Source organism: Papaver somniferum, chromosome 4, assembly GCF_003573695.1.
Source record: "Papaver somniferum cultivar HN1 chromosome 4, ASM357369v1, whole genome shotgun sequence".
In the NCBI taxonomy this organism is placed as follows: domain Eukaryota; kingdom Viridiplantae; phylum Streptophyta; class Magnoliopsida; order Ranunculales; family Papaveraceae; genus Papaver; species Papaver somniferum.
The window spans coordinates 14,820,370-14,837,678 of NC_039361.1; the positions used below are offsets into that span (position 1 = coordinate 14,820,370).

At 37.5% G+C, this 17,309-nt stretch overlaps 1 protein-coding gene and 1 long non-coding RNA gene across 11 annotated transcripts; both read left to right on the top strand.

The window, feature by feature from the left end:
* Positions 1-412: 412 nt before the first annotated feature.
* LOC113274798 lies at positions 413-4,379 on the top strand. 10 transcript variants are annotated; one of them, XR_003323227.1, is made up of 12 exons: positions 413-672; positions 869-1,043; positions 1,314-1,373; positions 1,643-1,735; positions 1,932-1,991; positions 2,149-2,193; positions 2,287-2,402; positions 2,488-2,544; positions 2,907-2,983; positions 3,287-3,364; positions 3,450-3,566; positions 4,062-4,379. It is a non-coding gene; the product is annotated as an uncharacterized LOC113274798 (long non-coding RNA). The 10 variants fall into 10 exon arrangements; XR_003323226.1 differs by having other exon boundaries at positions 4,085-4,379; XR_003323230.1 differs by having other exon boundaries at positions 869-897; positions 987-1,043; positions 3,450-4,379.
* A 1,541-nt stretch (positions 4,380-5,920) lies between these two features.
* Positions 5,921-6,244, top strand: LOC113272058 (cyclin-dependent protein kinase inhibitor SMR6-like). Its single transcript, XM_026521966.1, has one exon. The coding sequence runs from the start codon at positions 5,921-5,923 to the stop codon at positions 6,242-6,244; it is 324 nt and encodes a 107-aa protein (XP_026377751.1).
* The last annotated feature ends 11,065 nt before the right edge of the window (positions 6,245-17,309 follow it).

Consider the following 17,309-nt stretch of genomic DNA (forward strand, 5'->3'; position numbering starts at 1 on the left):
TCCTTTATCTTCGTTCCCTTACTCAGAGTCATTCGACTAAGCTTTGTAATCCGATCAATTCATAATGAAAACCCCCCATACCCCGTGGATGTACATATTCATTTATGATCGTTATTTAACATTCAAATTTAGTATAAATAGAGCGATGACGAGCTCTTATGCTCAGTGTGCTCCCTTTTTTTTAGTTTTATCATGAAGTTATCTATGTACTTTAAATATTGCGCACATCGTTTGTGGACACGAAGGCATCATCGTAACTTCTGTGTTCACACTTGGTGCAAGCAGTATGGTGCACATTTTGTTGGGTGAAAATGAGAGATGTAGCGTAGCCAGGAAACGAAACCAATGTGGCTCTTGGCTAACCGGTGGTCCCTATGTTTCGGCACAAATAGTACCAGGAGGAAACCAAGTTGCCGCCATGGTCAAAAGTTGACCTTGACTCCGCAGTAACCCAGTTTTCGCCGAGTGCTTCATATGGAACAGAAGAAATGATATTCTCCCATCACTTCTCCTTCTCCTCACCTTTGTTCTTCAAACCCAAATAGAGGAGTTTTGCCCCTTTTAATGTTGAAGGTGCTGTACGCGGAATTTCAGCTTGAAACTAAAAGGTTTATTGTATAGTCAAAGGTGATTCCATTTCATTTTTGAATTTAATCAACAAACGATTCGAAGGTTGGTAATTCTAAACTGGGGTTTAAAAAACAAACTTTATTTAAAATCATGAGATTCTTGATCTTATGGTTGGATTAATTTCGGTTTATACAACTAAAATCATAACATTGAACATAGAAGTGGTTAAAACCTATGTTTATAACTAGTTGTGTGATGGGTTATTGTAGTATTGATTTAATTTTGGTGTTGAATGCAGTGAGTTAAAATTATAATTGTTGTTGAAAGGTATAATATGAGTATGATTCTTTCCTTCCCCTGTGAGATTCAACTATGGAATTGAAAGGTAAAAGTTATCTCTTCACTTGGCATTTCAGAGCAATCATCAAGAAGCACTGAAATAGCTATTGAATGATGAGCCGTTGCGGATAGAGGTAAAACGCTTTGAGCTGAGCTCCTGCAGTTTTGCTGTGCTGTATTTCCAATGCCATTAAACTCCTGAGTTTTGTTCAATCCTTTTATTATTATCACCGTCTTAACTATCCCATCCTTATGGTGGTGTGGTGGTGAGGCATTACTCATCGAAGTAATGAAAATAGTTTGGAAGAGTCCGAAGTGGCCAACATCATTTTAATAGCTTCCTATTTGTTCTATTCTATGTCGAATTTTAGTTACGAGCAGCTTCTTACTGGTCTCTATCTCAGGTTCTTAAATTAGATGAAGCTGCAGAAGATGAACTCCAAAGCAAATCAAAGACGTCAAAGGTAGATACCCCTGACTAGTTTTTTGTGCTCAACTGTATGATCTAGTTTTTTTTTTTTTTTTTCTCTTTCTTTAAAAGGTTGGTTAAGTAGATCTTATGCCCATGCCAGTCTTCTAAATTTATAATTTTCATTCCTGACTATATGATTAAATTTGGCTCAGTACTTTCTTTAGTTTGTTTTACTTTCTCATGCCCATTATTCTTCTGTCGTTTCTACATCAAATGCAAAAAGCCCTCTATCAAGATCGTCACTGAGTATGCAAAGTCTAGCCGCTCTTCTTGCAGGAAATGCTCCGAGGAAATTCCTGCGAAGTCGCTGAGATTAGGTTCAATTAGCAAAGAATGAAGGCATGACGTGACATGGTATCCTCCAGTTTGCTTTCCTACTGATTCTCAGCCCATTATTTCTGTAGAAGAGATTGATGGCTTTTCATCACTTGAGGCTTGTGTGGTTCAAAGTTCTGACTGTTTTCTGAGTTCACATCTAAGTTTTTGTGCGCATTTTTTTTCTTCCTATCGTTTTCTTTTTAATGTTTTATATGTTTATTTTTGGTTTCAGAGTTGTGACCAAGAAGCACTGAAGAAGGTAATGCATGGATGTGATAAATTGTATAAAGAGGTGAGGACTTGAGCTGAAGTGTTGCAATCTACTGGTCTACCATTATCTTTTTAAATAATTGTTTGGTTTTAATGGTACCTGTTAGAACTTGAGCCAATTGATTTAGTTATTTTACTTTCTGAGTTTTCATCCCACTAAACCAACTCAGCATGAACAGGTTGTGGTTGAAGGAAGCGATGGCCAAAGCTGGAGAGAATTTGAAGTGAGGAATTTTGTCTCTAAGTGATTAAATGACTAAATCTATATGTATTATGCCGTTAATTGTTGTTTTGATTTGCATCTCCCTTGTCTTTAGGTTTGCAAAACAGATGAAACTATGGTGGACAATGGCAAGAAAGCTGAGTTGGAGATAGCTTTCTCTATTTTCGATGTACAGAAACAGTACTTTTCGATGTACAGAAACAGTACAAGGTTTGTGGTATACTTGGTTTTCATTTTTCTTTTCTCTCGCTATATTCTTTATTCAAGCGAAAGTTTTTTTCTTTTTGTGATACAGGAATCTACATAGTCTCCAAATTGGAGAGCTTTCAAACCACTTATGTTTCTGGAGAGGGTGAGATACTTTTCCCAAAATTTCTTCTACTTCTGGCCCCTGTTGCAGTCTTAAACTTCCTGATTTAAATGATTCTGGATCTTGTATTATCATCTACGAGATTTTGATTTGCTATACAATCCTGTAGTAATGACACATTTTTCTTCGGAGGTTTGCTTTGCTGTTAGTTCTTACTTTGGATTGAGAATATTACAACTATGTAACTATTTTGCTTAATAAAAAGTAAGTTTGATGTTGGTTTCACCTCGTAAAAGGGGCAAATGAATATATACACACTAATTTGATATGATTTCATCCACATGGTAGCAATCCAGTGTTATTCGCCACTAATAATTCCGTTAATGATCTCACCTTTTCCATAGGATGAAGGTCTTCGCGATTCATGAAAAATTGCTGCATTTGATTTTGATGGTTGTCTTGCAAACATCGATGTGAGAAGGTAATGTAATTTTTTTGAAAACAACATCCGTTTCTACTCTTAAATTCTTCTTCTTCTGTTGCATTTCCTGTATTGTATGCCATGTCCAAGATCACAAATGTTTGGGTCATGTTTCATCTGCTCTTTCCAATTTTTCCATATCTGTCCTCCTTGGATCCCATTTGAAAGTGTATAACTAATGAAGGTTAAAGAATGAGCGTTGTTTGTTTTCTTTTCCAATTACTTTACATCTTAACCTTCTCCTTGAACTTGTTTAAAACTAGTTCGATACGTTGACCATATGATTTTATTCTTGAACTACAGAATCGGTGTGGATACATGGTCCCTGATGTTCCAATCAATACCAGAGAAGCTAAACAGCTTGTACAAAGATACAAACTGGTCTGTTTTTTATCATCTACTCAATTGCAATATCATAGTCTTGTGAACATGCACATCTATAACTGTTCTCCTTCGTCTTAATTAGGTGATCTTTACCAATAAATCCAACATTGAGCCCTGGAAGAATAAGAGACAAGTGGCAATTAATTCTAAAATTGGGTGGCTTAAAAATTTCATTGATCGCGTCAAAGTCCCAATTCAAGTAAGTTAGCAAAATCTAGCATATAGATTTTCTTCTGCACAGGCATATAACATTAGCTAATACATGATAGCCGGTAGCTATCTTTTCAGATATTAGTCAGCCAGACTAGTCAGTTGTGAAAGTTCACTGTGGTTTGGAGCATGTCATCACCATGTAGGACAATGTCTGCCTCTTCATATGTGCCTTTTTCCACTGCCCATAAAGTGTTGAGTCTTTTCTTTATCTCTCTGTTTACGTAATATTGGTGTAATCATAGGCACGTCAACTTCTGAATGTTTGCTGTTTTCCCATTTTGTCTTACTCATTTGGGATATTTAATCCCTGCAGTGATGAATCTCTTTATACATTTTGATTTTAGGTGTTCCTTTCTTATTCTCCCAAAGAAATAATATTTGCTTACAATTTGTTTCCATTTATCTTGTTCTGTGATTTTCGTAAAATGGTTACTACTACTGATCAACGCATTTAGTCTGATGGTTTTTATGCCAACTTTAGGTCATTTTACGTTGGTGTTGCAGGTGGGAGAAAGAATGATCATAGTGATGCTGATATCAAATTTGCTAAGGTAATTCTAGATTCTAGTTCTTCTGTTTTTCTTTAAACACCATACTTGTGCTTACAGGCTATTGGGATTGAAGTTTTATCTTCCTGAAGATTTTTTGCTGCCTGAAAGATGTTTGGCACTTGTTTATACCCTGATTTTTTGGAACTTCTGTCAATCCTCATCGCCTCTAACTCTATGTTTGTGTAATTAGGTTGTGTTTGCTCTTACCCAACTCTTAATGTTCAATGAAACTGCTTTTTCAGTTTCAACTCTGCCCTCTTTTGGAAATGATAATTAGTATTGGGTTTCAGTTAAATGACTCTGATCATGCTTTTAACTCAGTTCATGATTCAACTCTTTTGTAGACCTGAACTTTAGGCAAGTACTTATTCTTTAAAAGTACAGAGGTAAATTTATATCCAAAGGAAAAAAAAGAAGTACAAGAAAAAAAATTAAAACATTTGTATTACTCTACTATAAATTCCAGAAGTAATATTTTTAGTCTTGGATCACCATCTTACATCCCTGTGAGCATTTAAAATGATTTTATGCAATTCCAAGCTTCTTTTGATATGCGAGAACAAATTCATAAAAATTTTCTGAATCAGAAAGTGACTGAGAAACACTCTCCGTTTCCAAGCACTTCTTAGCCTAAAATTTCCACATTTCTCATAAGCATAAAACCAGGTATTGAAAGGAATCAAAGCCACATCTACAAACCCAATTTTTCCCCCACCAAAGAATGGCTTCTCTCCAAGCTCTCCTTCCAATACCTTCAAAATGTCAATAAATTCCTTCTTAGCATTCTCTTTTTTTTTTTCGGAAAATAGGCAAGCCTCGTAACATATATTGATAATGCCGATTTAGGTAATCGAAAACCTTACAAAGATATTCAAGATCATATAAAAGTCATTCAAGTTAGAGTATCTCCACCAATTCTCGCCTATCAATTCTATCTTATCAGACCTAAGAGCAGTTTCAGAAGACCTTCTTCTCTCTCGCAGAGGAGAGGAACAAACATTTCGGGCCAAATTGATTTTGAAAACGCACTAGGCTCCAACCCAATGTTCATCAAAACATCCCAATGACATGAGCTGGAGTTTTTTAAATTTAGATTGCCTAATGCAATCAAGGTAACAATGACCTGACTAGTAGTAACAGTATCTATAAAGTAACCAAAGTGTCTCAAAAAGTAACCAAAATGTCTCTAGTAACGGTGGTGATCTGAATCGGTTTTCAAGTGTCTGTATCGGGACGAATAGGGCTGACTGGGCACTGGAAATGTGGTAGCAGTTGTGGCAATGGATGAACTTGAACTGGTTGAAGCTGTCTCTGTTTCCATTCCTAAATCTAAAACATTAAAAGCGGACATATTAGTGTCTGTACCTTCCTTAATCCAAGAGAACTACTTCAATAAGGTGTATGGGAATAGTGTCCGAGATTGTCATTAGCACGATTCTCTACCCCACACTCCCTACTAGAACTCTCTCTATACTCTATAGTGTCTACAGCACGATTCAGTTGACACGGATTCACACACACACACCCACTTTCTTTTAACTCACCCACTTAATTCTCTTTCACTTCACAAAAGTTCTCCGTTTATTAAAAAAAAAAAAAGCTTTGACTCTCTTCTTCTCCAGCTTCTCCTCCCTTTCCCTCCATTTCTCAACCAAAACATTTTGATTTTTCCTCTAATTTTTCATAAACCCATCTTCTGTTTACGCTCGAGTTTACTCTTCTCATCTTCATTTCACTTGGGTTCCGGTTTGTTTCCAAAGAGTTACATTTTCTTACTTTGTTTCTAGAGATGGGTTTAAGCATGAAGTCTCAGGTACTAGCAGAGGGAAAAGAAACCGAAGGAAATAAGAAATGGGTAGTGGCTGGAATACTAGTTAGAACTCCATTGAAAGCAATTAATACAAATAAGAAGATTGAGGATGGTGATGACGAAGAGCAAGGGTGTTCAGCTACAACTCCAACATCAGTTGAGGCAAGAATTAATTCTGAGAGATTATTATGTCCACCAGCTCCAAGAAAGCCAAGACCTTCACTGAAGTTTCACTCTAATAATAAGGCTATGGATTTCTTTAATCCTCCAGAGTTGGAATCTATTTTTGTATCCAATTTTTGATTTTTGTTTCCTTCTCGAGTTAAGGCTTACTATGTTGTAACTTGCAAGGATTTGATTGTTTTGTTATCTTTTTTTGTTTTGCATCTTTTTTATGATTTTAGAGTGTTGTATGTAAAGTTAACAAACTTGAATGAAATTAGTAGCAGAGTTTTTTGATTCCTTGAGCTTCTCCTGTCTTTGTTCCATGGCGTCATGTATGACTTCAAAAGGGCATTCAAGGTAATGGAAGTCAATTATCTTTTCACTTGATGACTAAAAACTTTAGACAAACTAAGTAAAAGTAAAACCATCTCAGTTGAAATGTTATTTTTTTGCACGGATGAACCACAAAGCTGAGAAATTTAGGCCAGTCTTTAAAGCCTCTTTAGTCTTAAAACCATGATGTACATCTTTTTTTTCTTCTTTTATTTTTGTCAAAGTTTGATTAAGAAAAGTTAAAGATAAACAGAGATTTGGTTAGAAATAGAATCCTAAGTGGGGAGAAAAGATTTTGTATTGGACCCCTACTTGAATCCCATGTCAGAATGAAATCACTGATTGGCATTAAAAACTAGTGTTTTTCTTTCATTTTGGATTATGTTATTCATCTATTTAATATGTATAGTTGCTATTATAATGGCCTGTGTCACACTTATTTTTCTCCACTTTATACATGGAGTAGAAAAGATACTATGTTACTTGAGTTAGTTTAAGTTAAGAGCACTGGCTAGGTTCTCAATAAATAAACATTTCTAGGGATCAGAGAGATTCAGAGTCATGTACTACAAAATGCAATTTTGAAAAACATTCCAATTCTGAAAAACGAACTTGCAAACAAAAAAGTGGTCTATCCAAAGCAACGGACATACAACTTATGAAACGAAAATACTAGAAATCCCCCACTTTTATACCCAAAATTTTTAGATCCCCATGTGTCCATGTCTTATTAGCTCATTTTCAAAAGAGGACCTCCTGTTTTTTTCCTAGGTGGGGTAGAGTGAGGATGAAATCTACGGTGGATAAGAGTGACACGTAGGGGTGTAAAATTGTGGTGTATAAAAGTGAGGATGGGAAGCAGCTTCGTGAAACGAAAATGCTAGAAATCCCCTACTTTTATGCCCCAAAATTTTTACACCCCTATGTGGCCATATCTTATTAGCTCATTTTTAAAGCGGACCCCCCCTGCTTATGAAAATAGTAAGTTCAGATTGAGGGGACATAAGAACAGAATGCCAAGAACAATACGTAGATACAGATAAACCACAGAGTAATTATTATTATTTATATTAATAGTATAAAAATAATACATCAATAATAAATCATACAAAATGTTTCGCAGCTTTCATTGTATCACAACAACAAGCACAAACCCCCTTTGATATGTGATTGGGCTGGTGAATCTGTGACCTCCACTTGATATTTTCTGTCAAAACTTTACCTTTCAGCAAAGTTTTAGTGTTAATCGAGTTTGTAATTCCTTTTTTTTGGTTGCTTTTTCAGTTCAGTATCCTTTAGTAACTCTGTAGCAGTAGTAGTGTTTTAGTTGTATTTCTGTTTGTATCTTGGTTTTAGTTTAGTAAATTTGTAATGGTACTCTATTAGCTTTTAGAACTACATCCTCAAGAACAGAAGATTGAATATTACTTCAAGTCGTATTCATTGCTAAAATCCCAAGCTGAAGATATGATTAACGCCGGAGAACAAGGAGGTAGACAGATTATTATCTCGAATCATTTGCATCGAAACCCATCACCAACATTCAAGTTCCTATGGACTCGGATATGTCCATCAACAGTACAATTTTTCTTGTGGAAAGCATTCGTCGAAGGCCTTTGGATCCTCAACAACCTCATCCAGAACCACCCCACCATTTGCAACACTTATCCCCGATGCAACTCCAACTCAGAGATTGATTCTCACCTTTTGTTTCTCTACCATGTTATTGTAGTTTCTGTATTTGAATCTTCGGGTATTGAATAACCTCTTGTAACAACTTATTAGTAGTTCAACAAATATCATGCTTCAAAATAAAAAAATAAAACATCATACAAAACTTTTGATTGGTAACCTAGCGACAAGCTGGGCTCCAATACCCCTCTGAATAGGAACGCCTAATCTATAAAAAATGAAACTACCTACACCACTACTAGCGTCGTTGCTAATTAATAGTGTTAATTTATTTTAATATTTGAGTAAAAAACAAATGAATTATTATTTTAAATAAATAATTTTTAATTGAAATCAATTTTTGAATTTCGATAAAAAAATAATATTTTTAAATAAAATTAATCATTTATCAACAATTTTTTAATAATAAAAAATATTTTTCCATTTTTAACTATGAGAAAAACTAATTTGCATATAATATTAAAATGGACATAAAAAACTATTTATTAAAAAGAATATACACATATATAAAGATAATACTATTAAATTAATAAAGAATGCGAAATTGGGGGATATAAAAAACAATCGGGGGATACAAGAAAAGGACAAAAACTGGATCCAGATATCAATTCGGGGTCACCCCTTATCTAAGTATTTTACGTATTACCTAATCTACCCCTCAGTAATCAGGATTAGTGATTAATAATAATTAGTAAAATCATAAGATTTTTGATAAATGATTAGTGTGTGTTTTATTTGAATTTGAGTGAGTGAGGTGAGAGTAGAAGGAGGGAAAAATATTTTTGAGTGGAAATTTTTTCGTGAAAATGGAAGATAATTTTGAGGAGAGAATTGCAGCTGTTGAATCTTTAACTCAACTACAACAAGGAACTAACGACAACAACTCTCAATTGCAACTCTTTGTTGAGCCAACACCCTTGAATGATGATTTGACGAGTATGGAGAGTTTTTCGAAGAAGCTACACAAGAAAGTAAACTTGCACAACATGCAAGCATCCCCAATACACAGGTAAAGCTGTTAGGAGGTTGAAAAATCGTTTTTCTTTAAACCCGCCATTTTTTCAACTATAAAACCTAGGTGCCGGCATAGAAATGGTATGAATACCATGCCGGTAGAGCGATATCCCCCATTTTGAATATTGATCTGGCATAGTATTTTACCAAAAAACTATGTCGGTACGCAGTTAACTTTTTTACTTACTGGTGTGTCAGGAAAGAACTACCTAACTAGCCTGCAAGTGCACGGGGAAGTTGAAGCAAGAAAAAGTAAATAAGGGTTTGTCCACAGGGACTTGGAGGATTTGCTAAAGTTTTCTTTGGAGAATTTCTAAGGTTATCTGAGTTCAAAGGAAGATACTAAGGCTTTTGATTCCACTACTTGACCCTAGGCTAAGGAAATTATGATGCAATGTATGTCTTGTTCTTTCCTGAAAGATTACAATGAGGATTCTACTAACTATCCTAGCCAAATTACCCCTAGCATCAGTTGTCTTTAATCAGCACAACTGATCACAGGCATTTAGCTTCTCTAGCTAGTTTGGCTTAAGGCAGTCTCTCTAGTGGATTGAATTCTTGGCCAAAGACCTAGCTCCACTCCTAGTATCAGCTGTCTTCTAACAACACAGGTGATCACAAGCAGGTAGCTCAAATGACTAAGCAATCATCCTAAGGCAATTCAGCTCACTAAAAGAACATACAGATACATTAACATTCCTAGCATATGATCAAGAGCTTCCTCTAAGCCCTAGCAAGTGAATTAGAACATGGACATGCTTGTAATCATGATACTAACAGGTATAAACATGCTCCACATTACACAGCATACAATTCACAGTCAATTTTTATGCATAAGAAAGATTCAACATGAATTGAAAATGAATTGCTAATAGTGCTCACTGGCTAGCCCCCGAGATCACTTTTACAACAACACCACAGTCTATTTATACCCAAATCCCTAAATTATACAATTAGGGTTTATAGAAAAATCCCCAAATTCCAACAGTGAAATTAACTCACCTAATCTTCAAATTGACGTCGACCCATCCTTCTTTGCCTTCTCTCAGTCCTTCTCCTGCTCCAATTCAGTCTTATAGCCTCACCTATTTTACTAATTTCCCACCTAGGGTTTCAAGGGAAAATTAGAGGGGAAATGGGTAAAATAGGTGGCTAGAGATGTATGTAGGGTATGGGGGTGATGTGGGTAGATACGGTTTGGTGGAGAGAGTTGTTGGCGGCGTTTGGTGGAGATGACAGGGGAGAAGGTGGTGGTGATGGTGGTGCGGCAGGGTATGGTGGTTGCAGAGGGTGAGGGAGAAAGAAGTCGATGGTTTTGGGAGAAGGTCTGTTTGGTTGGGTAGTATAGGGTTTGGTTGTTCTAGTGTGAGGCGGGCTCATCAGATTTCGATGTCTTGCGATGCTTAGCCGTGGGGTGTGGAAATGAAGATTGATCTAACGGATAAAAGTGAAGATGCTGGCAGCGACCGTTGGATGCAGATATACAACGAAATTAACGGCGCCAGATGGAGTTAGGTGTTGTAGTGTTGGTCAGGAAATTCAGACTTTGATGCACGAAGAGGAGGCGACCGTTGGATGATGATATGGATCCAATCTGACGGCTACATGAGAAGTGGGTTATGGATTTGGGTTTTGGTTTGGGAGATAAGTTGGGCTTGGGATAATTCTGAGCCCATTTCTTCTTTAAGAACAATTTCTTCCTCTTCAAGCCCACTTCTAGCCTTTTGGTCTTGTGCACAACATTCTTCGCGGCTTCCTTGTGTAATTCCTCCCGGCTTTTCACCACTCTTCAGCTCTTTTCCGCTCCGCAAGTTATCCAGACTTTATTTATTACCTAAAAATGCAAAATTAATTAAGAAAAATATTTATTCTTGAAAACAATGAAAATACAGAATATGGGATAAAATGTAGAATTAATGCACAAAAGATGAGTTAAATGCCAAGAAAAATATATAGAAATATGCACTTTTTAGCACTCATCAAATACCCCCAAACCTGAATTTTACTTGTCCTCAAGTAAAACAAAACTAAGGAAATCCTACCTATACCACTGTCGCTGGTCTCTCGAATGCATTTAGCGTATGCACTAAGCCTTTTAAACCACTAAGTGTCCCTAGTGGACGAGTTGAAGTCTCGTGAAGTTTTGCTTAGAACGTACCTACAAAGTTCTAGGTCAAAATATAAGCTCAGATTCCATCAAATGTGACATGTGCAAGACAGTTTAAGCTCACAGCAAAATGGAGATGTCAATCTAGCTATCAAAGGCACAATCCTAGCACTGATAACAAAAAAAGACATGTGATAAGAGTGTAAAGTGTATCTACACATGTGTAAAGAAAGATCTGAAGTTATGACTACTAATCACCAAGAGATAGTTTCTCAGGCTAAGAACCAAGGTCGAAATCTAGCTAGCTGTCCGGACTTTACGAGAATTGTGAATGAGTTGGAGGTATTTCACAATTACTCGCGTTGTACATCAATGGCATACACCCTCCTTGCTTATTACAAAGAAACAACAAAATGACTATTTACATGACTCTTATTTACATTGACTATTCTCTTTTATTTTTGGAACAAGAGATGATGGAATTGATAAATACTTGATTTTTTTTTTTTTTTTTTTTTTTTTTTTTTTTTGAATATTTTTTTTTTTTTTTTTTTTAACAAGGAACACTTTTGATACATAAAAAAAGAAACAAAAGATTACATGACACTTTGCAAGAGGTAGCCCTTTTTGATGCACCCAGTTAAATTCGATGGTTGTCTTTCTTAATGTAACCTCCACCTTCTATCCCAACCAACCAAAGAACAAGCTAGTCAAGTTTCGTTCAGTATTCTAAAGTGATTGGCAATCGTAACTTCCTATCAACACCTTGAAGATCGAGGCCATACATGTATTGGTAGATCGTGCGCGTGCAAATTTCTTATCACTATGTGAATTGTGCTAGAATCAGGGTGCCTAAATATCTAGACTAAGACTCCTAATAATACATATTTGCACAAGAGTCAACATTTCAAGGTAAATGAGCTCCATTTTTATGATTTTTTAATTTTTTAATTTTTTTGGAATTTTTCAATTTTTTCAAAAAAGAAGGAGTTCGTTTTCAATTATGCAATTATCATGGTATCTACTCTATACCCCCAAACCTAAACTAAACATTGTCCTCAATGTTTCAAAATATGGAAAGAATTATAAAACAATATATGAAGAGGAACATGCTGAGTAGAGTAAAAGGAGAGAGAATACCCGATTGTACGGCGGAAGCTCGATTAAAACTCCGTTATTTCAGGCAAAAATCCATCATATTAGTAGTCACAATGGATGAGCACAAAATATATACAAAAGGAAATTTAACTAACACATTATCTACAAGAAAATTTGGTTTTTAATGGGATTGGACTTTTTGGAAAAATTTGGTTTTGTTGGGAAAACGAAAAATTTTGGTTTTTAGGGAAAGATTTGGAAAACTTTTTGGTTATTTAGGGAAAGAGTGGACCAGTTTAGTCCACATAGACTGGGTCCTCCAGGTTGGTTGTTTCAATGTCGGGTGGAAATGGCTCAAGGAATGGCTTTAATCTCTGCCCGTTGACTTTGAAAACGTTCTTGTTGGAGACATCCTCCAGCTCTACAGCTCCATGAGGAAAAACTGTGCGTACTAGGTACGGACCCTTCCATCTGGAACGCAGTTTTCCTGGAAAAAGATGTAATCGGGAGTCATACAGCAAGACTTTCTGACCAGGAGTGAAGGATTTGCGTAGAATACGCTTGTCATGAAATATCTTCATCTTTTGCTTGTACAGCTTGGCACTGTCATAAGCCTCATTTCTCAATTCTTCCAACTCGTTGAGTTGAAGTTTCCGTTGAATTCCAGCTTCGTCCAGAGAAGTTCAGCTCTTTGATTGCCCAGTAGGCACGATGTTCTAATTCCACAGGTAGATGGCACGGCTTTCCATACACTAGACGATAGGGGGACATGCCAATTGGTGTCTTATAAGCTGTTCTATAGGCCCACAAAGCATCATTCAATCTCAATGACCAATCTTTCCTGGACGGGTTGACCGTCTTCTCCAGAATGTGCTTAATTTCCCTATTAGACACTTCCACTTGTCCACTAGTCTGAGGGTGGTACGGAGTAGCAACCTTGTGAGTTATGCCATACTTGCGTACTAAAGACTCAAAGTACTTGTTACGAAAATGTGAACCGCCGTCACTGATGATAGCTCTAGGGGTACCAAAACGTGAATATGTTTCCTTTAGAAATGAAAGTACCACCTTGTGGTCATTTGTTCTGGTTGCTATGGCTTCTACCCACTTAGAAACGTAATCAACTGCGACTAGGATGTACAATCTCCGTCAGAATGGGAAATGGACCCATGAAGTCTATCCCCCAAACATCAAAAATCTCCACAATCAAAATGGGGTTCAATGGCATCATGTTTCTCCTCGAAATGCTTCCTAGCTTTTGACAGCGTTCACAAGCAACACAATAATCATGGCAATCCTTGAACAATGATGGCCAATAGAATCCACACTGCAAGATCTTTGCAGCGGTTTTCTTGGCACTGAAATGGCCTCCACATGCTTGGTCATGACAGAAAGATATCACATCTTTCTGTTCGTGGGTACACATCTCCTAATGATTTGGTCTCGGCAGTACTTAAACAAATATGGGTCGTCCCAAAGGAAATGTTTAACTTCAGCCAAGAACTTGGAGCGGTCTTGTCTCGACCAATGTGAGGGCATTCTACCTGTAGCAAGGTAGTTAACAATGTCGGCAAACCAAGGAAGGTTTGTCACAGACATCAATTGTTCATCAGGGAATGATTCTCTAATCAGCTCAGATTCATCAATAGACTCACTAGTTAATCGGGACAAGTGATCAGCAACCACATTCTCACAACCTTTCTTATCACGGATTTCGATGTCGAATTCCTGTAATAAGAGTATCCATCGAATAAGGCGAGCTTTAGCATCCTTCTTAGAAAGAAGATACTTCAAAGCCGCATGGTCAGTGTATATGATGATCTTAGATCCTATCAAATAAGATCTAAACTTGTCTAATGCAAATACCACGGCAAGTAACTCCTTCTCGGTAGTCGAATAGTTGAGTTGAGCATCATTAAGAGTTTTACTAGCATAGTATATCACATATGGTAGTCTATCAACACGCTGTCCTAAAACAGCGCCAACGGCGTAATCAGAGGCATCACACATGAGTTCGAACGGTAGTTCCCAGTCGGGTGGTTGGACAATAGGAGCTGAGGTGAGGAGAGTCTTGAGTTCTTCCCACGCCTTCACACACGCAGCATCAAAGTTAAAGACAACATCTTTGGCAAGTAGGTTACACAAAGGGCGAGAGATTTGGCTAAAGTTTTTGATGAATCTCCGGTAGAATCCGCGTGACCTAAAAATGATCGAATCCCCTTCACAGAGTGGGGTTGGGGTAAATGTTGAATGAGGTCGACTTTAGCTTTATCTACTTCAATTCCTTTTTCCGATACGATGTGTCCTAGAACTATGCCGGATTCACCATGAAGTGGCATTTTTCCCAGTTTAAAATCAGATTCTTTTGCTTACATCTTGATAGCACAAGGACTAGATGGTCCAAACATTCGTCAAAAGAAGAACCAAACACAGAGAAATCATCCATAAAGATCTCGAGAAAACTATCTATCATGTCTGAAAAAATGCTCATCATGCAACGCTGGAAAGTAGCAGGTGCATTACACAGCCCGAAGGGCATACGTCTAAAAGCAAATGTCCCAAATGGACACGTGAATGTAGTTTTTTCCTGATCTTCCGGTGCAATGTGAATTTGGTTATAACCGGAAAAGCCATCTAGAAAACAGTAGTGACTGTGTCCAGACACACGTTCTAGCATTTGGTCTATGAAGGGAAGGGGGAAGTGATCTTTTCTTGTTACTGTGTTCAACTTCCTGTAGTCGATACATACTCGCCATCCTGTGGTTGTACGTGAAGGGACTAACTCATTCTTTTCGTTCCGAACTACAGTAATGCCTGACTTCTTAGGCACAACTTGAATGGGACTAACCCATTTACTATCTGAAATCGGATATATGATACCCGCATCAAGTAGCTTCAAGATCTCACTCTTAACAACGTCTCTCATGTTAGGATTAAGTCTCCTTTGCATTTCCCTAGATGGTTTGGCATTCTCTTCAAGATTAATGTGATGCATGCAAATGGTGGGGCTTATCCCTTTGAGATCTGAGATGGTCCATCCTAAGGCTTCTTTCTGCTCCTCAAGTACTCCTAAAAGCTTGTTTTCCTGTTCTATGTTTAATCGTGAAGAAATGATAACAGGTAAAGTATCAGAAGGACCTAGAAATGCATACTTCAAAGTATCAGGTAATGGTTTCAATTCCTGTTTGGCCTTAGGAGACTCATCCGAAGATATAACAGACTTCTCAGAAAGTGGGAGTTGTTCCACTGTAGTCTGCCATTTAGTGATGTCCATTTGAGGTACAGATTCGAGCAAAGATTGGACTTCACCAATGTATTCATCATCATACAACTCCAAGTTAACATCTTCCAAACATGCTTGCAGGGATCTTTTGACATAATGCCAGTCAATGAATCTTGTATCAAACTCTCAATCATATTGACCTCATGTACATCCTCATCATCAAGATTCACATGCTGTTGACTAACATTAAACACATTCAGCTCGACAGTCATGTTCCCAAAAGACAGCTTCAACACTCCATTACGACAATTGATGATCGCATTAGATGTCGCCAAGAAAGGACGTCCTAAAATGACAGGAATGTGACTATCCGGGTTTTGTACAGGTTGAGTGTCTAAGACAATAAAGTCTACAGGAAAGTAGAACTTATCAACCTTAATTAAAACATCCTCAATACACCTCGAGGGACTTTGACGGATCGGTCCGCCAATTGGAGAGTTATGGGTGTTGGCTTCAATTCTCCAAGACCTAACTGCGCATAAACAGAATATGGCAGGAGGTTCACACTTGCACCTAGATCTAATAAAGCTTTACTGACCATGTGGTTTCCTATAGTGCAAGAAATTGTTGGACAACCTGGGTCCCTAAACTTAGGTGGAGTTTTGTTCAGAATGATGGAACTCACCTGTTCAGCTAAGAAAGCACGTTTGTGCACATTAATCTTGCGCTTTTGAGTGCACAAGTCTTTGAGGAATTTGGCATATGCAGGGATTTGCTTAATTGCCTCAAGAAAAGGAATGTTGATGTTGACTCTTTTGAACAGTTCTAACATCTCATTGTAGTGGGTGCTTATCTGTTGGCGAACTAACCTCTGAGGATATGGAGCAACATGAACATTAGGAGTTAGAGGGGTATTCACAACAGTGGGATTGTCGGCTTCGCTAATGTACTCAGGTTCCTTTTCTAAGTTGGAGGTGTTCTTTGGTGGTGTAGGCAATGATATGCTTGGCTCAGATCATTTGATTGTGGTATGCCTACATTGTTCTCAACAATCTAACCACTTCGGAGAGTGGTGATGGAATGGGCTTGATCGGGTGAGGTTTCATTGCAAGATGATGTTCCTGCTTGAAATATCCTCTTTGGATTTGTTGGGGCTGGCTAGGAAGTTTACCCTTTTCTCTTGTATTCAGTGCATCGCAAATTTGACCCATCTGTAGTTCTAGAGCGGAGACTCGTTGATCAGTTGCTTTCTCATTCTTCATCAGATGTTGGGTCAACTGATTGATACTCTCTTCAATGCTAGACAATTTCTTGTCAGCAGGGTATTGAGGGTACGACTGCTGTTGAGGATTTTTAGGGTATTGATAGCCTTGATTGTTTTGATAGCTTTGAGTGGGTTGAGATGGTCCTCCTTGAATGGGTCCTTTAGACCATGAAAAATTGGGGTGGTTCCTCCATCCTGGGTTGTAGGTCTGTGAATAAGGGTTATGCTCTTGTTTTTGAAACATAGCATGTGCCTGTTCTAGCCTAGATTCTTGGAATGCATGCATTTCCGGACAATCACTGACCTGATGGTCAGAACCGTTACATATATCACAGATAGCCATTTCGACATGTTCACAGAAAGCAGTGGTAGAAGGTTTTACGTTTTTCTGAAGTTCTAATGCTTCTATTCTTCTTGCTAGTGCTGCCATTTTTGCATTTTCCTCAAAATTAGACTCAATTCTATGGACCTT

What these genes read in the sequence shown, in the direction of transcription:
- LOC113272058 (XM_026521966.1), top strand. Translation starts at nt 5,921, where the DNA reads ATGGGTTTAAGCATGAAGTCTCAGGTACTAGCAGAGGGAAAAGAAACC.